General features: G+C 30.9%; 4 protein-coding genes and 1 long non-coding RNA gene across 12 annotated transcripts; 2 read left to right on the top strand and 3 right to left on the bottom strand.

Annotated features, from left to right (window-relative positions):
* The first annotated feature begins 1,760 nt into the window (after positions 1–1,760).
* LOC140676403 (uncharacterized) lies at positions 1,761–4,029 on the top strand. The gene is made up of 4 exons (XR_012048557.1): positions 1,761–2,273; positions 2,506–2,560; positions 3,327–3,509; positions 3,949–4,029. It is a non-coding gene; the product is annotated as an uncharacterized lncRNA (long non-coding RNA).
* Positions 4,030–4,434: 405 nt separating this feature from the next.
* Cyp304a1 (Probable cytochrome P450 304a1) lies at positions 4,435–9,916 on the bottom strand. The gene is made up of 8 exons (XM_072911420.1): positions 9,890–9,916; positions 8,889–9,066; positions 6,902–7,153; positions 6,498–6,670; positions 6,161–6,430; positions 5,506–5,795; positions 4,927–5,183; positions 4,435–4,755 (listed from the first exon to the last, which is right to left on the bottom strand). Exons 1-8 carry the CDS (start codon positions 9,899–9,901, stop codon positions 4,577–4,579), a joined length of 1,611 nt encoding a protein of 536 aa, XP_072767521.1. The 5' UTR covers positions 9,902–9,916; the 3' UTR covers positions 4,435–4,576.
* Positions 9,917–12,290: 2,374 nt separating this feature from the next.
* LOC140663133 (TELO2-interacting protein 2) lies at positions 12,291–14,948 on the bottom strand. 2 transcript variants are annotated; one of them, XM_072887076.1, is made up of 6 exons: positions 14,597–14,948; positions 13,643–14,358; positions 13,429–13,557; positions 13,146–13,307; positions 12,856–13,062; positions 12,291–12,755 (listed from the first exon to the last, which is right to left on the bottom strand). In XM_072887076.1, exons 2-6 carry the CDS (start codon positions 14,177–14,179, stop codon positions 12,483–12,485), a joined length of 1,308 nt encoding a protein of 435 aa, XP_072743177.1. In that variant the 5' UTR covers positions 14,180–14,358; positions 14,597–14,948; the 3' UTR covers positions 12,291–12,482. The 2 variants fall into 2 exon arrangements, with proteins under 2 accessions (XP_072743177.1, XP_072743178.1); XM_072887077.1 differs by lacking the exon at positions 14,597–14,948 and adding an exon at positions 14,472–14,592.
* Positions 14,949–16,295: 1,347 nt separating this feature from the next.
* Abi (tyrosine kinase Abl) lies at positions 16,296–19,881 on the top strand. 6 transcript variants are annotated; one of them, XM_072887070.1, is made up of 5 exons: positions 16,296–16,434; positions 16,928–17,596; positions 18,035–18,361; positions 18,720–18,977; positions 19,131–19,881. In XM_072887070.1, the coding sequence occupies exons 1-5, from the start codon at positions 16,422–16,424 to the stop codon at positions 19,292–19,294; spliced, it is 1,431 nt and encodes a 476-aa protein (XP_072743171.1). In that variant the 5' UTR covers positions 16,296–16,421; the 3' UTR covers positions 19,295–19,881. The 6 variants fall into 6 exon arrangements, with proteins under 6 accessions (XP_072743171.1, XP_072743172.1, XP_072743175.1 ...); XM_072887071.1 differs by having other exon boundaries at positions 16,310–16,434; positions 16,931–17,596; XM_072887074.1 differs by having other exon boundaries at positions 16,341–16,643.
* Positions 19,882–20,274: 393 nt separating this feature from the next.
* On the bottom strand, positions 20,275–22,685 carry Fntb (Farnesyl transferase beta subunit). 2 transcript variants are annotated; one of them, XM_072887079.1, is made up of 7 exons: positions 22,543–22,685; positions 22,203–22,310; positions 21,915–22,040; positions 21,556–21,794; positions 21,149–21,449; positions 20,830–21,071; positions 20,275–20,744 (listed from the first exon to the last, which is right to left on the bottom strand). In XM_072887079.1, exons 2-7 carry the CDS (start codon positions 22,305–22,307, stop codon positions 20,555–20,557), a joined length of 1,203 nt encoding a protein of 400 aa, XP_072743180.1. In that variant the 5' UTR covers positions 22,308–22,310; positions 22,543–22,685; the 3' UTR covers positions 20,275–20,554. The 2 variants fall into 2 exon arrangements, with proteins under 2 accessions (XP_072743180.1, XP_072743181.1); XM_072887080.1 differs by lacking the exon at positions 22,543–22,685 and adding an exon at positions 22,410–22,536.
* Positions 22,686–22,906: the final 221 nt, after the last annotated feature.

The raw sequence follows: 22,906 nt of genomic DNA, 5'->3' as shown, positions 1-22,906 counted from the left end.
TAATATACAAGGTGAGTTATCACAAAGAAATAATACTTATATATATTTTTTGTCAATAAATAAAATATCTACAATTTATACGTTGAGGACAACTTGAATAATTTCAAAACAAACTGGAAAGTAGAAATAATGTAATATTTTTATCCCTAATCGTTTTTTTTAAGAAATTAAGACTATTAACTTGCAGCATAGGGAATTATAATGAAACAAAAAATTTCAACTGTGTATTAGATTATCTTTAAAATATAAACTCAATTTTAAAATCAATAAATTAATATTTTCGAAAATTTAAAATTGTTATATAATATTTCATTGTTACATTAAATGCCTAAAAATGTATTTTGTCATATATATATATATTATTTTGAACATTTGATAATAAATATTTATATACACAACAAGTATTTAAATTAATTCTATAATAAAACACACATGAAATTTCACATAAATTTCTGAAAACTGTGATGAAACAATTTAATAGCCGAAATCATATTAAATGTATTTAATGTAAAAAAAACTACAAAACAGTCATGTTCTTTCATATTTATATTTGTCTTTAAAAAACATAGTTATGTTTATTTATATTTAATATTTCGAATATAAGGCTCTTAATATTTACAAATAAACAACTATCAACTTAGGGGTATAGAATTCTCAAAAATGAAAATCAATTTCTTGGTAAATACACCAAAAAAAATATATGCCTTGTGCATGTTTCAATTTTCGAAGAAAAAATTAATTTCTAATGACGCATTAATATCTGCGCGCTGTTCTTATTTGCCAGGTTGACAGATGTTTGTCTTTTATATTTGACCTTTTTGGTTAAAATATTTAATTAATCAACAATGAAAAAGATTTTCTTTCCTTTTCTATTTTTAAATATCTTTTTTTATATATATTTTATTTATTTTTAAGTTAGAAGATGCTTAATGTTATAGGTATTACTTTTCTATTTGTTTTCTCTAACGATATGAAATCTTCATGCAGATGTTAAAAGGAAAAATTGAAATAATGTTGTTCAAACTGTTATTAAGTGGCAGTCTAATATTCAGCATCGCGGTGGCTTATGATCCTTTATCCGCTGTTTCCGACAATATGATAATGCCACGCCATTATAATATTAAATTTATACCATTTATTAAAGAAGACTTCTTTTATGGTGAATGCACACTTTCCATAAATATATTAAATGCAACGAGAAACATAAGCTTTTTTTCTGAAAACCTGGGTATAATTAACATGTTCTTAATTAAGGATACATATAATTTTAAGAAAAATAAAACAGAAATTATTGTGACTGAACCCCCCACAACATATTGGTATAACAATGAAAGGCACATAACAAATGCTCATTTCGCAAATGAACTATCACCTGGTGACTACGTCTTGTATATAAATTTTGGCGGCATTATAGCTGATAACGTAGGAGGATTTAGAGTTTTTTATATAAATGAAACGGATTATTTCTCGTAAGTAATTTTTAAGATGTTATGAATTACTACACAAGAAACATCATATTCATGTTACTGTTCCATATAAACTATTAGAAATAATTAATAATTGATAATTAATAAAATTTTATTATTATTTAGACACAAATTTTACTTATTTATGCTAAAGACGGTCCAAATTAAAAGCGTAATGTTTGTTTGATTTTATGTGACTTTATCGTCTTTGAAATACACACACAAACACATACACAACACACTCGCACATTCACACGCAATACATTAGTTTTTTAAATATTTTTATATCAGCAATAGTAAAATATTTTTTGTTATTTAATTTGTGTTTTTGAAATGTGATCTAGATCTATGATATGCTTGTCCGCAACGAGTTTTCAGCTATATTTAGTCCGACAACTATTTCCATGTTTTGATGTGTTTTCATTGGTCACCTTTGACATTTTTCTGTAAAACATCATGGAAATTACAGTGTTATATCAAATATGCTGATAAGGGAAGAGATAATTGAAAAAAATAATATGCACTGGACATATTTCGAAACCACACCAGTAATGTCCACTTGCCTTATGGCAGTTGTTGTGACTAATTTCGTTGTTATTCGTGATGAAAAGACGACTGTTCAAATGTGATGTCGGAGGCCTTTAAAAGCACACGCAGAATTTGCGTACAATATTATTATTCGTATGACAGTGTATTTAAAAACGAATGAAAGTATATTGAAAAAGTTCCGAAAGTAGATTATATCGCCATCCCAGTCTCACTTTTTAAAAATGTATCTACAGTGAGCGTAGAGCTCGTTGTTTATAGGTAAGTACCATATAATTTTAGAATAAAATATTATATTATTTAATAAAATATTATTTCTTTGACATTTAAAACTTTTAAATTTAAAAGTATACGTCGTTTGTTCTTAGAATAAGCCAGAGTTAAGCAAAAATATGTACCTTAAAATTTAGAAATATGCATATTTCTCTTATTTGTGCCTACCTTATGCTGTTACAAACGCATGTTATATTATATTTTTTATTAATATTTGTAGAATATTTGCAAAGGAGAGGTCTCAATTGGCTATAATTCCGATTGCCAACTGCTTCGTATGTGCATATATTTTCGTCAGCTTAGATTATCGATATTTTCGATTGTCTATATCTCGACTTTCTAGATGCATTATGGCGCACATAAAAAAAATAAAAATACAAAAGTACAATTGCGCATATGATATATTGCGCAAATACATATTGCACACATGACATTATTGTGCGCATTGTAACATTGGTTGAATCATGTCGAAGCTAGTGGTTAAATGATGTGATTAAACAAAACGGTGGTTGGCAAACAGAACACCGCCAATGTAACGGCCGGACTACGCGATTTTATAGAAAATTTTATTTTAAACAAGCAATTTTCTACAAGCATAGTTCCAAAAATAAATTCTTAATAGATCCTTAATAATATTCCTTAATAAAATTTTTATTATTAAAAAATTAGCTAAAATTATAACAGCAAAGATGAATTTTTGGATGACATAATTGAAGCAATTTTGTTCATTTTTAGTTAGCCATGTTTATTAATTTCTCTTTACACTTGTCAAAAATTCGATTTAAATCTTTATTATTATTATAGTTTAAAATTGATCAAATTTTTTTTTATACTTACCAATAAAAGTCAACTCTATTTTTTCTTATCAAAGTTTATCAAATTTTTTTTTATATCTTTAAATTAAAGAAGATAATCGTAACAATCGTTCGTACATTTTAATTAGCGCATTAAATTACATAATATTATTGAATAGAATTGTTAAACTACAAGTTTGCAGCAGAAACTTTTGCAACAAATTCATTACTTATCAATAATTTTTAGAGATTCAGACGTAATGTTTGATATGAAGGTCACTGTTTGGGAGAAACGCAAAATAGTACGCTTAATAGCTCGTAAAGTGATCTATGAATGGTTAGATACTGTAATACATTCATTACCTCAATTTAACAATTGGTTGTCAAATGAAGGATTTATTTCGTTTTTTGAGCACACGTTGTTGATAAGGTTGTTCAACATTTTTTGAATTATAATAAATATAGAAAATAATTGTTGAAAATACACATAGAATAAAAAATATCATTAAATATTATATTTATAAATTTTGTTTTCAAGAGCGTTGTAAAGTAAAACAATTTTAGATTGTATTAAATTCTTATTATATAAAACATATAAATAGATTATGTCAATTTAAAGAAATGATAGAATGAAACAGTTAGGTTAAGACTATAAAAATGTCTAATCATATTTTAAAGTAGATTTGTATTTTTTATTGAAAATTACAACATTGTACACTGTTAAAGATAATTTCTTATATTCTTACGATGAAAATAAAACAATCTTTTCTTTATAATAGAAATAAAAAGTTGCAGCTTTTAATGAATAATTGACGATGTTTATATATTTTATTAAATATATATTTAATTGTACAAAACTTTTTTTCTAGATTTTCCCAGAATACCGAATGATGGATTCATTTGTGATTGTATAATACGTTGAAAAGTACTTTTTTATAAACAAAGGTATATTGGAGATTTAAAGATAAGTTTTTCTTTCTTTTAACAAAACCTTAATTTGTTTATATAAATCGATTCTTCGCAATACTCGACGTAAAAATTTATATTTCATAGTTTACATAAAATTATGTCAAATTAAAGCATTTCTAAACTATTTTATTATTTTTTCATCCTACTCTTAGAACTTTTTACGTCGAGTATTGCGAAGAATTGATTTATATAAACAAATTGAGGTTTCATTAAAAAAAACTAATCTTTAAATATGAATTGACCTCTATATTTCGAAGTTTCAATAAATTCTACAACTTGAAATAAAAAGATTTATCAACTTTCCCCTTTTTCTTCTCCTTTTTTTTTCTTGGTTTCTAAAACAACTAAACTTTGTGTTAACAAATGACATATTCGAGTTAGCGTGGTTCGATTATAATATTCTTTTATTATTTCGTTGTATAAAACTCTCCTCCAAAGTTTGTACAAATTTTTTTGCTACAATATATATTATGTATATTCTTACACATACATTTTTATCTTATTCAAATATAGGGATCAAAATAGAAATTAACGTAATTCTAAGCGTAACCACAACTCTTTGGGACTGATGATTAGGCCAGGTACCTTGTCGTCGAGACTCGATGGCTCGCCGTCAACGAAAGAAAAGTTAAATGTTTGCAATAAGAGAGCTATCGTCTCAAACATGTTAAATCTCGCAAAAGTTTCCCCTGCGCATAATCGATGGCCTGTAAAGATAGAAATAATTTATAATTATTCTTTTACATTATATATATATATATATATATATATATATATATATATATATATATGTGTATATTATTATTAAGAAATTTAAATTGATGTGCTCTCTTTTTACATTTCTAGATACATCTACATATCGTTGTATATCGACTCACCAAAACCGAAGGTAAGCGTCAAGTCTTTACTTAATTGCCCGTCTTCCTTCAAAAATCTTTCAGGTCTAAAGTTTTCGGGGTCACCCCACATGTCAGGATCATTATTCATTGCCGCCAAGTTGGCGATAACCGGCGTATTCGCCGGTATATTATAGCCTCCTAATGTAGTTTTCTTCATAGTTTTATGAATTATGCCAAGCGGAGCAAGAGTCTCGATTCTTAATGACTCTCGAATTGCCGCTTCCGTATAAGGCAAACTGAAACAAAAAGCGAATCCATATTCAAACGTTTGCATTTCTGTGGCTTAATCAGACTCAAAGTGTCGTAGAAAAAAAATTAATTTTTTAACAAATTTTTTCATCACATAAAATTGAATATATATACACAAATTCAGTGTAGTATTAAAAAATTGGTATTGTCACTTATTATACGCAGATAATTCGTGTATATATTCAATTGTATGTGATAAGAAATTTGTTAAAAAATTAATTCAGTATATGTAATAAGAAATCAGATATGGAGTATATTTGAGAATTAATATCGTAATCTTCAAATGCGTAATATATAGCATTAACTTACTTTATTCTGTCTGCCCACGTTACCAAACGGCCAGTCCCAACAACGCTATCTATTTCATTCTGGACTTTGTTCATAATTTCGGGATGATGCATCAAGTATTTGATAGCGTGAGTAATAGCGGTTGGTACCGCGGAGTAAGCGGGGAACATCATATCGATCAGCAAAATGATCAGTTGCTCCTCCGTAAAATAAGGTGACTTGTCATCTTCGTTTAATTTTTTCAGATAAATATCGACGAATCCCCGATTAACGTTTTCGCTTAGAGTAGCTTTTTGACGCTCTAGAGCTTTCTACGAAATCGTAAAACATGTAATCGTATCTTTCGAAAGAATAAGAAAGTTTTTTGTTTATTTTATAATCGATATATAAATCGTATATCTAACAATTTTAGTAAAATGGAGATAGTTTTAGTTTAATAAAATTATTAGATATAAGTTTGATACATGCATATCACGTTGATATAGAATAAAAAAATTAATTTAGATTTAAATAAAATATGTGAGCCGGTTCACATATAAACATATAATTTTGCTGTTTTTTAAAAATTCTGAGTGAAATATTTAGATTATTTAAACTTTAAAAACTTTTCCAAAAGCGTTTTAAATCAAAATTAAATTTTATATTACGCGTAATTGTATTCAATAAAAGGTTCTACCTTGACAACATCTATCATCGCGTTACTTCCAGTTATATGATTCTTATAGCCAAACATATTGCCAAAGTGTTTCAGAATTGGACGTTGAAAAAGCGCACCGCCGCTCGGATCGTTCGCTCTTTGCATCATTAAAGCCGAACGACAGAGATGCCGCAAGATATCGTGCTCGCTTCTGTTGAATCGGTAACCGAACATTATAGTCCATATGTTGTTAGCTGCCGAGGCGTACAAAATATCCGGGAAGAGCGCCAAGTTACCCTTAATTATTTTCTACAAAAATAAACTTTTCCTTATTTTAAAAGATAATATTCGTATATCTCTTTAAACAGATCTGTACCTTTTCTTCGTCATAAATTGGTTCGTTTTTCAGAATATCGATGAACAGGGTCATCTCGTCCATGACCTCGCTCTCGAGCGTGTCTTGACGTCGGCCAAATCCAAAGTCGCGCATATGTCGGAGAGCAAATCTTCTCTGTTCCTGCCATTGTGGGCCTTCGATGAAAAATATACCTGTAAAATTTTACAATATATTTATTTGCCATCTCTCTCATCATATTTCTAAGAAATCTATCTTACGTTTTACTTATCTGATAACTATCTATTATTTACTCTGTTACGTAAATGTGAAATGTTTATTTTGAAAGAAAAACAAAAACTAAATAAAAGATTCTCTTTATACAAAAATATCGTGATTGGTCAGGAAATAAACGAATGAATATGAATAACTCTCACGCGCATTACCTAGCTCCTTTTTGAAAGCTCGATCTTTTATATAATCTGCGCTTGTAACTCGGCCATCGAACTCTTCCCTCGAGAATATCTCCTTTATATTTGCATAGTCATTCGCAATCACTACAAAATAATCACCAAAATAGCAGCTGAAGAGCTTTGATTTTAGTTTCTTCGCATAATAGTCAAGAGCCAGATGCACATATTTGTAGTTTCTCCATAGTAACAGCCAGTAAGATCCTCCTATTGGAATTCTGATAAGACCTAAGTCAACAAATAAATAAGATTAACGATTAACCAAAGTTATCACGATAAAATAGATCTCACTAAGTAGACTTCTATTCATCAAGAATATTCGTTAAACATAAATATAATATAAAACATATACAAAGTGTTTCAAGGCACTTGTGCCAACGCTTGTGAGCAGGTAGAGCACAGTAAACTGAGCAAAAAAGTCTTATATTTACCATTTTGCGATTTTCGCAATTATTATTAAAATATTAATTAAAAACGCTTAGCGAACAATATTATACATATCTACAAGATGTCCGGTAATAATTGCTCCAACTCTCTAGGGCAGATAAGCAGGTCAAACTGAACATAAAAGTCCTGTATTATTTTGCGATTAGCGCAATAATTATTGAACTAATAATTAAAGACGCTCAGGGTATGCTGAGCGCTATATGCGGCGCGCGCTTATACGCTGAGCGATTTTAATTAATATTTTTTAGGACTTTTATGTTCAGTTTGACCTGCTCTATCTGCCCTAGAGAGTTGGGGTGATTATTACCTAATACTTTTTTGCTCAGTTTACTATGCCCTACTTGCTCACAGCGTTGGCACAAGTGTTCTGGGATACCCTGTATAATAGTATATATATATATACATACATACATGTCTATATGCATGTGTATAAAAATTTCTTTTTCAAACAATAAAATTAAAAATAAATAAAAAACTCTGAAATAAAAAATATTAATTATAAAAAAACAGACAAATAAGAGTTAAGCGCCAAATTTCTTGTTCCATAATTTGTTATAATAATGTGTCAATATATATATGTTATGAACAATGTGATAAATACGGACATTATTCATAATGTCTAATCATTATGAATAATGCTGAATGAAACTGAGCAATGTAGTAAATTTCATGCTGTTTATTACCATAATTTATTATATTGACTGGTCAATATAAATATTGCTATCATCTAGTTAGACAAAGTGATAAATAATACTTTTTTGACAATGTAAGAAGTGGGACAGATTGGGAAAAGGAGTGAGACCATATCGGGATTCATATTCAGAAATAAAATATTTGCAATATTTTCGTAACATACACACACACACACACACACACATACACACCACGCACGCGCGAGAGGCCTTCGGCCCTCCCCCTCCTGTACCCACCCCGTTTATCTCGCTTTGCATGTACGTTGCAAGACAAAACAAAGTTCATTTGCAACTTTCCATACGAAACGAGGTAAACGGGATAGGTGCGGGAGGGGGAAGGCCGAAGGCCTCGCGTGTGTGTGTGTGTGTGTGTGTGTGTGTGTAATGAAATTACTCCATGCGAATAAAAATGAAAATTATCATTAGTACTATTGCACATGTATGTAGGAAAATTATAATATTTTAAAGTCGCGTATCTCAGAAACCAAACGAAACCGCCGCAAAAAATTTTCTTTTTTTAATCAAATTGCCGAAAGACAATGTAACATTACTCATAATGTCTAGTCAATTTAATAAATGAATCAATATTTATCAAATTGCCTGCCCGTTTTAGTTATTATTCATAATGACCAGACATTATGAATAATGTCATATTTCTCACATTGTCCATAACATATATAAAAGAGTAACATTATAAAAATAAAATAAAATATACACTATTATAACGAATCCAATAATCGATACTGGAGATTGAAAGAAATCGAAATTAAATATAAAAAATTTAATATATAAGTCAAATGTATGCAAATTTGATATTAGCTTACCTGGAGGTGTATTGGGCGGTTTATCGTAAACGAATCTGTATAATTTATATACCACGAGTAACGTAAGTATCACAATCAAAAGCGGAGACATTCTTGTCGCGACGAGTGGTAGATACTGAATAAGGAACGTTCTTAAGCCTATCTTATTTTTAAAAGTGTGCAGTAGATATACAGTGTCCTAAAATTCATGGAAATACACAGCGTGATTGTCGGTACAAAAAAAGCGACTCAGCAAAAATGTCGAGGCATCAATAATTTCCCTGTTATAAGCAATTGAAAAAAACGGGTTTTTCGCAAACCAAACTTTGTAAAATTAAAAAAAATAACACAATTATATTCTTCAGTTAATTTCAGGTGGAGTTTATTTATTAAAATTTTTACTTAGGATTTACAAGGAAAGGTATGGAAGTGTCCTCCTCCGATTTTAATGCGCTTTGAATATATTGTAGTCCAAAATTTTTCTGTTAATAATTTAATAATTTTATTTTTTACTGCTTCTTTTTCTTTGTTTTTTATAACATTTAAGATTATTTTTTACTGATTTAATGATTGTGTTCTTCTAATTTATCTCTCGTTTCATATTTTATTTTTCGTTATATATGATATTATCTTATGTCGAAAATAAGTAAGAAAGATCTATATACCTAATAATTATGAAAAAGGAGACATAATTCTACAAAAAAAGAATAACAAATAAAAAATAAAAAATTTATTGCGTAATATTATAAGTGTAAAAATTTATAAGTGTAATATTAATACATTAGCCATTTGTATATGTATATGTTATATCTAATATTGCATAAATACATATACGAGTATATAGATGATTAAAATATCAATATATAATATTTCATATTATATGTATTAATATATAATATTTTTTATGTTATTTTGCTTTGTTTAAAAACAAACCAATTAACAGATCGATCAATATTCCATACCTTTCCTTGTTAGTTACAGAAATATATAATAGCAAAATTTAGAAACTAGCAAAAAATTACTTTTTTCGACATTTTCGCTGAGGAAAAAGTTCCTTCTTTTTGTTTGGACAATCACGCTGTGCAATCCGTGTTCGCTAATTCTGGGACACCCTGTATAAAACTATAAGAAAACAAGCAAATAGAGATTATAGGCTGCCCTCGTTTTATATCTTTTCATTTAAATGTCAAACAGAGACATAACATGGCAAATAAGTGTTTGTATAATTTTATATCTCCTACATTCAAACACTGTTTTTAGATATCATTATCTAGAAAAGTACTATAAAATTACAAGAATATTTCTCAGAGCTATAAAGTAATGCGTAACGACTACTCGACCTTCGATCTCGACTACATTGAATCAAAGATATAGAAATGTTTGCTTTTAATATATAAAGTGACTTGCCTTGTGTGTTTTCAATAACTGGTAAATTATGTTTTATGAATAATTGTTACATATAAAAGTTGCATAATTTCAAAGAATCATTGAATACACCCAGATAACACAAGCTATTCAAAAAGAATTCATTTTTTACCAATGTCATGCCCAGATAACACAAGCTATTCGAAAAGAATTCATTTTTATGTCACCAATTTTGAGTCCCTTTTGAAATACATATAGAATACATTTTATAAAATGTATTATATATGTATTTCAAAAGGGACATTTTATAAAATGTATTCTATATGTATTTTAAAAGGGACTCAAAATTGGTGACATAAAAATGAATATTTTTCGAATAGCTTGTGTTATCTGGGCATGTACTTTTTTATAAATGGAGGTATTTCGAAGATTTAAAAATTAGTTTTTTAATGGAACCACTTTAATTTGTTTATATAAATCGATTCTTCGCAATATTCGACATAAAAAGTTATAAAAATAAGATGATAAAAAATTTAATAGTTTACGAGACATTTCATAGTTTACATAAAATTATGTCAAATTAAAGTGTCTCTATAAACTATTTAATTTTTGATCATCCTATCCTATAACTTTTTATGCCAAATATCAAAGAATCGATTTGTATAAACAAATTGGGATGATTCCATTTTAAAAAATTAAGTTGATTTTCAAATCACTGAAACATCTCTAGTAGTTATAAAAAAGATTTATTTTACATGTAATAATATACTTGAAATTATGTAACATTTTTTCATAAAACATATAATTTACAAATTATTCAAGGCATGCAAGTTAAATATCTCATCCTATATGTAACACATGCAGCATGTATAGAACATGGATTAAGGAAAATATAAATACATACATATATATATATGTATATAATAATAAGTTGTGTTTCAACAAGAAAAAGATAATAAGGAACATATCATCTTATTACATGTTTAACGTATCTGTCACAGTTTTTCTTCCTTTATAAAAAATAGTTGCACGAGGAAGAAAATAACTTATGCTTATTTTCTTCCAAGATAATTTGTTCAATTTTATAAAAATCTATATACATATTCATATATATATATATATATATATGTATATATATATATATATATATATATATATACGCTATATACATACACACATATATATAAGTTTATTTATATGCCTACTTATATATATATATATATATATATGTGTTGCTTTTAACATATATTGTCAACAGACTGTTACGATATTGGCGTCATTCGGAAAATTGATTATGGAAATCATAATGAAAATAATATTTCCAGTAAAGTCTGCTATATTACAGATATACATACATATTAATATAGTCATCTGTTAATATAAAATTTGAAATATGCATTTTCTTATATGTATGTAGCATATAATGAAATAAGTCTTCAGAAGAAAAATAAATATATTTTTGATCTTTTAAAAAAAAACAAGAGAAAAATAATTTGATTTGATTCTGTTTATTTTTCTTCCAAGATAATCCATTCAAAATATTATGTTTATTTCTACATATATTGATAGTCTTATAGTGTAGCAGCTTTACAGATAATATTACTACTTGTAATTGTTTCATTGTTTTCTGAATACAACCAATATTATAATAGTTTTTAAATTGTTATAAATACACATACATATATGCAAATATTTCGATTATACATACAAATTGAACTATTATCTGCAATTGCAATTCAATTGAGGAAAAAGTATATATACATATAAGATCTGTATATTTTTTAAATATTTAGCATACTTATATTGAATTTTTTTTATGTATGTATTATAATATATATATTTGTTTAATTTTATATTACTTATATATATATATATATATATATATATATATATATAAATAATATATATATATAATATAAAATTGAACAAATATATAACACATACATAAAAAAATTCAATATATTCAATGTTAAATATCTGAAAAATATACAGATCTTTTCTAACTCGATTTTCATTTACATATTTACTCGCGGAAAAGAAGGATATGTAAAAAGAAAGTTTACTTTACAAATAATTATATTCATATGAATAATTTTTTTACATCCTAAATAAAATATCTAAGTACCTATTGCGTTTTATACTACGTAAGTTTTACACGAGAGAATAAAATACTTTTATCAGAACGGCATTCACACATTAATATAGAACACTCTATTTACAAATACGCAACTGCACCCGCGTCACATAAGTTTATTCGAAATACTTGATATCACCACCCTGGCATACCACCGGCAAGGTACTGCTGAGTACCGAACGCATTCGAACGTCGTTCATTACTGCATAGCCTACGTTCGGCGACAATTGGTATAGCATGCAGATGCAATCTTCCAGGTTCTGCATAATCGCACGATCGAACACTGGTGTCTCCGTCAGATCAAAATGCAATTTTAAAAACGCGGTGTAAAGTGGAGCACAGTGGGCTGCCACTCGCAGACGGAACATCAAGAGGAACGTCTTCGCAGTCTAAAATAAGAGGAGATAAATATGCAAAATGATCTCACAAATGCTCTGTTATTTATTTCACCCTATGTAGTCTAGCATGGTGTTTTAAAGTATATTATACCTCCAATGTTGCCTTCAATGTTCTTAAATCTGTGTGATGTTCGCAGTATTCAGCGAGTACCCGAGTGAGCGCTTCGCACCATTTGGCACAGCCTATATTTGTAATGAGTTGAGGTAAACTCGACATGTATGCATGTCGTAATTCAATATTCTGCTCAAATTCCATATTGTCTATTAAAGTGGAGAGAACATCATCGCGTGTCGTCCACTACAAAATGAAAAAAAAATAAAAATTGCGATGATACTCTACATGGATTCCTGAATAATCCATACTTGCAAAATTAAACTTACCTCAAATAGATTTATAGTATTATCCCAATGCTCGATAGTAGCTAAAAGACTAGCCATGCAGGAATACAAAGGAATAACATATCTTACTTCCTTTTGACGGGATAAAAGTTCCAGAGTATGATAGATTGCTTTAGCATAGCCAGTATCTATCAGTCCTTTTTTCTAAAATATTTTATAAAGTAAATACAAAAATATATGTATATGTATATATATATATATATATATATATATATATATCTAGTAAAATGCTAAGTAATAAGAGTAAACTCTTGTTAATAATTACCATATAGGAGTGCTGTATAATCTGGTATATACATTCCAGGCCTATCGCTACATTGTCAGGAAAATAGTCATCGAGAATGATTAGCGCAGTTGGCAAAACATCTCCAATATGATTAAATAGAGTTGGTTTCTATAAAAGAACAGAAAAAAGCAAAGTGTACAGATAATCTAATAGTATAAAATATAAAATCCAAACTAGAAAAAATTAAACTCACCTCTGCTTCGTGTAAAATCCATCTGTAACATGCCACAGCTGATGGATAAGTTTTCCAAGTATCCTTTAATAACTTTGGTCTTAGCAACAACAATAAGCTAATCAAATTCTCATCCTCTGACAAAAACTGGGAGACATTTTGACAGGAGTACAGATTGCAGAAGCCGGCGAGTAATTCTTTTGAAATTGAGACACACTCGGCTGTATTCCAAATATTCCTCTCATTGTGCTCACCGATAAGTAATAACAAATTCAAGCCGAATGTTTTAACCGTCCCTGTGGCATTGCATAACTGCAAATTCTTCTCCCTGCAACTGTTGGAGATATGTTGCAGCATAGACCTGATGTTTCGCAGGTTTCTCTCCACGACGAGCCTGTATTCCCTGAAATCCTTCTCCTCGCATGGACGTTCCGTCCCGATTGTTCTCTGGGGCGCGAGACTCCTCTGAACCAGATCTATACAGGGTGTCCAGGAATTGTCCTCGCAGAAATCGCCCCTGATCTTCAACGTCTCGAGCTGCTTCAGCAGATCATCCATCTTTGCGGCGACTCAGTCGTAGATTTTCAAGACGCCTCGACGACTCCAAATTCGAACGAGACCACAGGTCCTTGTAGTCGCAATCCCTTTCAAACGTGTATCTCACACGTGAAAATTATTTCGCGAATCGTTTCCCGAAACAATTATCTGCCTCAGCCGTTTGAAGGACATTCTGTCATCTGAAAAAATCGAAATCTTCCAGCTAAGGATCATCGGAGGTACCCAAGGTAAGTACGCGAAAAATTGATCGCCGGGATCAAAGTTAAGTTTCCACGACGAGATTAGATTTCACCTGTCATGTAAATAATAATAATTCGTGCGCGATTTATAGATAAAATGGATTTTCGGGATCGCGACGATTTTTCGACGACAAGATGCAATTACGCATATCCTCGGCCTTGGAAGAATCGTACTTACCGAGATTGCACCGGCTTCGATTTTTAGGTCGGTCTCGTCTACGGCGTATATATGTGACGTGTTGATGGGACTGGATGCGACGCAGGCAGAGACAGATACGAACGTGAGCGCGCGAAATTGACAGTTGACGGGTTGGCGAATAATCACGGAGAGCGATGCGCAAAAAATGCACGCATCTCTCGCGAAAAGAATCACGCGCACGAGAAAGGTTCAGCGTTCTAACAGGTCGAGATCGCTGTGTATCCACATTATTATACGTATGTGCACCATCAGGCACATATACGTACCGTTTGTAATTCGCATGACAACCTCTCGCCGATTCTCGCGACACGACGATCGATACGTCGCTACGATATATTCAGCCTCGTAATCTGAATTCTCGCATGAGTCTTGTTCAAGCTAAAAAAACGGAACCATCTCCTTTTCCATATATATATATATATATATATATTTATATATGACCATAATAAATTAAAAATAATATATATAAAAAATAAACATAGATATTAAATTGATAGATGCGAAGAATAGTTTGGAATCTCTTTTTTTTAAATCAATAGTCATGGACATACAAATAGTCTCTAGATACGACGTAGCTGACTGAAAAATGTCCAAATTAAAAGGAACAAGAAATATATTATATTATCGAATTAAAAGAAATCTATTCAGAAGAAAATTAAATATACTATTCAATTATAAAAAAGTTATCACTTTTTTTTTTAAATGAAATAATATATATTTAAATTTTATTTTTTGCACACACACATTTTTGAATTGATCTGCTCTTTTAATATCACAAGGCGTTTACTTAAAACGTTTTTCATTTTATATTTTTGCGTAATTAAAGATTTGTACAGAAACTTATTGATATAACTTAGGAAACAGTCTTCCATGATAAAAAATGAAAGAATTAACAAATGTTTGGAAGCGAATAATTGGACATTTTAAACAATTATATTATAACATTTAATATAATATTTATTATAACATTTATTACAAAATTAATAAAATGATTTTACATTAATATCCATATTTTTCAAAAGTTACTGACAAATATTTTTCGTAACTTTTTAATTATGCAAAATGTAAATATCAATAAGAAAGCTTCAAGCTTGAAGTTTCTAGTTTTAGAATCTTTAAATGAATTTCAATTCTTTCTATTCGTTACAAAATTACATTGTAAAAAAGCGACGTCCGTCGATTGAACAAATTTTTCAAAAGTTTGTCTCAAAGTTTGTTCAAAAGGATTTTCTTTTAATTCGATATTCTTGGACAAACTTTTGAAAAATTTATTCAATCGATGGACATCGAATTGTAACGAATAGAAAGAATTAAAATTCATTTAAAGATTCTAAAAGCAGAAACTTTGAGCTTCGAAACGCTTTTTTATTGATCTTAGATCCGATTGCATCAACATTATTTTGGCTTTAAGCGAGACTTAAATACACGTCTGTCTTTATTCATTTAGAAAAAAAAAAAAAAATAAAGATAGACATATGTTTAACACTTAGATCCAAAATAATGTTAGCCGGGCCTTATTCCGATTATTTTTAAGAAAGTTACAACTACTTGAAAATTGACTTTTTTTTTTATATGAATTTGAATTTAAAAATGGATCAAATCTGATGATATCGATTGTATCGCGAACATCTCGTGAACATCGCGTATGTATATCGCAACGATTCGATTGTATCGCTCGCACGATAGGTCGTAGCCATTTTGCTCTTCTGTACTTTATATACATATATTTTATATGTATAAATTTCGAGAGTTTCGGTAATTATATATGAATTAATGAAGCTGTGTAGTAGCTGGTAGTTGCAATATGGCTGAGTACCGTTAGTTGATTTTCTATTTCTTTATCTCTCTCTAGATCGTTGGTCGCGTTTGTACGTACCTTAATTCGCGTGACAGCAAACACTGTCCATTACTCTCCTCTATCCCTCTGATCACCTCTAGCAGTGTCCATCTTGTTTTCCGTATCCCTTTAGACGCCGCCCCTGTCATAATCTAATATTTCGATTCAACTCCCTTCGTGGAGAAGAGAGTGGCAAGTATATTAATTTATAGGAATTGACCTATTTCCCCTTTTGCATCCACCTCAAAAAAAATGAAGTAATTTAATTTTGTAAACGTAGAATAATTGTTTATAGCGATAAAAATATTTTAAAGATATATATAGGTGTGTGTATGCTTGTCTTTTTAATTCATTTAATTTATAATCATTTCTATTTATCGTTTAAAGCTTTATCGTTAAAAATAATAATTATTTATAGTATAATTTTTTTTGCATGATACATATGTATATATTTCTCTTATATGATTTGCAAGAAGGATCAGGTTCCTATTGCGTGTCATCAGGAGTTGGCAGTGATTCCGAAGTCATGGCTGAACTGGCAGCGCTTCTGCGACATGAAATCCCTGAAGGAAGAAACAATCTGGCCGACAGCCATACGAATTTGGAGAGGGTGGCTGAATATTGCGAGGCGAACTACTTCCAAGCGGAAAACAAGAGAATCGCACTGGAGGAAACTAAAAATTACACCACTCAGTCTTTAGCCAGTGTTGCGTATCAGATAAATACTCTGGCTTACAATTTTCTGCAACTGTTGGACTTGCAAACGTCTCAGCTTGCCGAAATGGAAAGTCAGATGAATCATATTGCTCAGACGGTCATGATTCACAAGGAGAAGGTTGCTAGGAGAGAAATTGGCGTCTTGACAGCCAACAAAATGACGACTCGTCAGTACAAAATTATCGCTCCTGCGAATCCTGAAAAGCCGATTAAATATGTCAGAAAGAGTATTGATTATACAATCTTGGATGATATTGGACATGGTGTCCGTAGTTGTGGTACACCGCGGAGCAAGCAGAGAGGTGGTAGTCAAGGCAGTGTTCAAAGTTTAGGTGCTGCTTCTACTGGTTCAGGCTTAGGTACTGCTATGGTAGGACCTGCTCCTACCACTAAACCACCTACACCACCTCAGACAGTGAGGACTGGTAAGAGTTATATATATATATATGTACATATACATAATGTGTACAGAACGTTTGATACAAGTTTTACAGTTTTGTTACAAATAGAATATACCTAGATATACTTGTTTTGATTGTCATTTATAAGAATCTATAATGCACTACAAATTGTCAAACATTCTGTATGTATAGGGTGTCCCAGAAACGCTCTGGGACACCCTGCGTAAGTGTTAGGAATTGAACAAGTGCTACACAAACTTGTAAAGGTGTACTTTTTCAGTTGCGGTTATAAAAAAAAATTAAAAATTTCGCTAAGGTATTTACTGCTTCTTTGCTCGCATGTGTGTCTCTTTCTTTCGGCTTCTAAATGTTACACCATTCTACCTGTTACAATCAATGTGTTAAGTGTATGTGTCATATGAATTAAGAGTACAGCAAATAATATTAAAATTCTTTGTATAGGAACGTTGAGTAAAGGATCGCGCGAATATAGGACGCCACCAGCGGTAGCCCCACCACAAGTTCCTAGTCACTACGCGCCCAACTATCCGCTCGGCCATCCCAGGCGAGATCGCGGTCCAGGATACAGTACTCTACCATTACATGCTCATAATACGTCCCACGCGAGCCACAACGCCAATCATAACTCGCATACTAATACCATCAATCAACATACCGTGCCACAAGTGGGAACGGTACATCCTCTACAGAGTCATCCGCAGACGCCACCGCCAGCACCGCCTAGTGTTACCGCGGGCTATGTACAGGAGCAGCATAATAGTATGCCTCGTAAGTAATAGATAATATTGACCTACATATATAATATTACGTAATATATATCATCATAGAATTATATAGGGTGTGCCATTTTAAATGTGCATTTTAAATAACTTTCTTATTTTTTATTTTAGAGAAAAATGTTTCAGACAAAAATTGGATAGTTTTGAGGGGACCATAAAATGGTACCATTAATTTGACCTTGGATAGTCATTTGAGGAACACGCCCCCTCGAAATCATCCAACTTTTGTCTGAAACATTTTTCTCTAAAATAAAAAATGAGTTATTTGGGGTGCACACTTAAAATGGGACACCCTGTATAATATGTATTATGCATTGCTAAATATATTGTGATTTTTTTTGCACCAGCTCCACCCTCTCCCTTGGTCGGACTAGGCAGCGATATGACGGAATACACTGGACATCATACTCTACCACACCGATTATCACATCAGATTAGTCGTAGCAGCGGTGCGAATAGTCCGCCCTTGCCGCCGCCTCCACCACCGGAACAGGACGAACATCCACAATTCGGGAGACCGACTCCGTCTTCTGGTGCTATAATGCCGATCGTGCCGGATGAGGAAGATCTGCCCGGATGGGTGCCAAAAAATTATATTGAGAAAGGTAACGTTTCATCTTTCTTTCATCGTTAAACAAAATTATTTGTTACAATGACACACACGTTCCATCTGGTACATATATAAATATAAAATGTAATAATATATATGTAAGTAACGTAATATGTGTGTGTGTGATAAAAAAATATCGTAATTGCAGTTGTGGCCATTTATGATTATTATGCGGATAAAGAAGATGAGCTAAGTTTTCAAGAGAGTTCTGTGATTTACGTGCTCAAGAAAAACGACGACGGTTGGTGGGAAGGTGTTATGGACGGAATTACAGGACTATTTCCAGGCAATTATGTCGAACCATGTGTATAACTACATGCAATAATTGGATATAATTATCGAAATTAATTATCAAAATAATTATCGGAAGACTGCAATTTTTAAACATTTATCATACATGTACATGTTATTCATTGCATTTATATTAATCATCAACATCGCGATAATGTAAACGAGAGTTACTCATCTCACTTCTCCTTTTGACAAATCAATCATTTTATTGATTTGCATTTATAAGTATACAAGAAACAATATTTTCAAGCTCATTGAAAATATTATTTTTGTGGTATTTTTGATACGCGTTATTTTATAGTTTATTGACAAATGTACAAAAAGAATTAAAATGATTTAAATATCAGTGCTCTATAAAAGTGGTATAGCACTTTAAATGCATCAATCAATAATCTGCATGCGTGCAGTAGTCGGTGCAGAGAGAGAGAGAGAGAGAGAGAGAGAGCGAAAAAATCCAAAGTAGCACATACTTCCTTTATAGATTTTACGTCATTTCTACGTTTTATTCACGTCCTCGATTCTTGCCGCGCCTATAGTCGTGCGAAATGCCAAGTGATAATTGGTCATCATAACGTTATCTTAATATGTAAGAATGAACAAAAAAGAAATGATAAGATGTTTGATTAGCGACAAAAATAATTTAGTCAAGAGTTTCGAATCAAATACCGAGAAATTAAATTTTTATATTAACGTAAAAAGATGTATTTTTCTGCATTTTAAGTATTTCTTCGTGAGAATAGGTATTAAATTATATATAGTGGTGGTATATTTTATTCTAAATATTCCATTATGTATCTCTCCGTATTATATATGTGTATATATATATATATATGTATGTATATTCCTATGTATAAGAGATTGTATGTTGCAATAGATCTTTTACCTCTATGAATGTGTTTTATTACTTGCAATATAATTACATGCGATTATTAAAAGAAAACAGGAATTTCAGATGAGAGAATTGCAACATCCCATAGAAGGAATGTAAATAAACAACTGTATAATTTCTTCATAGACTTTATTAACATAAAATTAGAATAGGAAAAAAATGCAATTTTTTAATTTTTAATGTTGAACAATATGCATCAGAATAACATGGCTTTTGTATGTTTCCTTATCACAAAATTATGCGCGGAAGTTCATATATAAATAACTTTCTAAATACACATTGGTCAGTTCAAGTGTGTTTCACCTTTTTGGGATTTTTTTTCCTTTTTCTTCTTTTTAGGAAAAACATACAAACATGATGAATATATTTTTGTAAATAGCTAAAATACTCAATCAATCGGGTATTGGTAGAGTAGGGAAATATTCTTGCGCTTTTTTTGCAGCAGAATATTCTACATTAAAAACAGGATGGATTACTTCCACCTTATTTGCAGTTCTCATTCCGATAATCGATTTTGTCGGCGAGTTTTGCGCGATTGACAATCCACTAAGAACATAACATGTATGATATATGTCGCGATTTCTGAGAAGGAAAAAAAAATTATTTCATTACATTGAGTAATTAAAATCATATATAATGGATCCTAAATATGTGGAATATTACGTACTTTCCCGGCTTGTCTAAAAGACCGCCATGCGGATTCTGACAGCAAGTTAATATATATTCTTGTAAGGCCTCTTGGTTGAACAACCAGTGGTCGGAAATATTGAACGCCTTTCCCGTTGATAAAATAGCAGAGATTAATGGGAACGTTCCACCTTGCCAAAATGAATAGCAACCGTCCACCAGTTTGTTCGTACGTCCTTGGAAACCACCTTCCAGACGCATTTGTTTATTTACTATCCATCTCTGAAAAAAAAAAAAAAAAAAAAAATTGATAAAGATGTGTACAAAGATCAAATCGCGATTGTAAAAAAAAATCTTACCAAGAGCTCTGGTAAATGGCACAGCTCTGTTTTTCCGAGCATTACAAGTGCCGCCAGAGCGCAATAGGCATATCCGCCGTGAGCCTCCATTCCCGGACAACCGCCAAAACCTCCTTCCCACGTTTGACATTTAGCTATCCATTCGGCGGTGTCCTTAAACATGTCCGGTGTATATACATTCGTAAGTTTAGCAGCGGCAAGGGCGCAGTACGCTCCCCGTATGTCTACCTCGCCGTTTTCGTGCATACAGAAAGAACCGTCCTCTCCTCGTAAGGAAGATAGAAAGCGTTTCAAATTCTTCCTAAAAAAATTATCAAACAATCTTAACGATATTATGTACAAGATGCGTATGACAAGTTTTGCAAATTATTACAAAATTACAAAAAATATAATAAAGTATACTTTACCTATCTATCATATCGTATGCTTCCTGTGTACCGATTGTGCATAACGCATTCACCGCTGCATACGTAGAAGCTAAATGCGGATATTGTCCTGGACCACCTCCGAAACCGCCTGACGGCGATTGACATTTGGCTAGGAAGCCTGCTATCTTGGAATATTCCTCGTCCTCCAAGCGTTCTCCTAATATCGCAAGCGAATGCAATATCCAGAAACAAAGCCATGGTCTGCTGGAGTCTAAGCACTACCATTGTTATAAATACTTGATAAATCCTTTGTCATTACAAACAAAAACATCTTAAATTTTCTCTCAGGGAATAACGTTTATAGACAATGTTTCGTACTGAAAATATCAAATAAATACCTCATAAGTTTCGTTTAAATGAGTGATTGCTTTCTTTAAAAACTGAATATGTTTCGGCCTAAGTAAAATGGGATCTGTGTCTTTGCATGATCGGTAAAATTTTAACACTGTCTCCTCGACACGAGCCTAAAAGAATATTACAATAGTAAATAACGAGATAAGAAATATTAATAAAATAATATATAGTTAGAGCATTCAAAGCCGCATATAATGCAAGAAAATAATATATTTGATGAAATTAATGCGTGTGTTTACTTTGTATATTTCTGTGCACAGAGACCTGCCTACCTGTTCATTTGTGGTTGCAGTTTTATATCCCTCGTCATCTTGGCGCTGTTTTAATATTTCCTCATAACTTCGACCTGTGTGTAGGCCTAATTCCGAGTCCGACATAATCTGTGAATGACAATAGCATTAATGATCTGTGTCACGATCCCTTAATAAAAATAATCTCGTTGTTCGAAATAAAATATTTCGATAATTCAGATAATTTACTTTATAATTTTACAAAATATCCGCCAAAAGGGAGAGACCCTTTAGAGGTTAACAACCCTTTTTTCTACATATTAAAGTTGATAAAATTTTGGCTCGTGTATTTTTATATAATACATTATTATGCCGTACTCACGCTTAAAATTACATTAATATGTTACTAAATATTATTATATATACAATGTTAATCAGACCATATTACGGTTATACTCATAACCTATCTAATTTTGGTGTCACTTGCATAGTGCGATGTAAAGCCGGAATCGCATGGCTTCAACTGTCAAATTCACCGAGTAAGCGAGTCATCTGATTGGCTGAGAAACTTGCAAATTCCCTTTATACATATTTTCTTCGGAAAAATTTCATTTCTTTTTTTACTGTAAATCTGTTTCCAATTTTATATAATTAATGTAACCCTTGATGGGAATATAAATTTAAAATATACAAAAATTAAAATTAATTTTAATTAAAATTAAAATTACACAATACAAAATAAAAAA

The sequence above is a fragment of the Anoplolepis gracilipes genome, chromosome 2, assembly GCF_047496725.1.
Source record: "Anoplolepis gracilipes chromosome 2, ASM4749672v1, whole genome shotgun sequence".
Classification (NCBI taxonomy): Eukaryota; Metazoa; Arthropoda; class Insecta; order Hymenoptera; family Formicidae; genus Anoplolepis; species Anoplolepis gracilipes.
The sequence above is the reverse complement of the archived record's forward strand: the minus strand, read 5'-3'. Positions and strand labels throughout refer to the sequence as shown.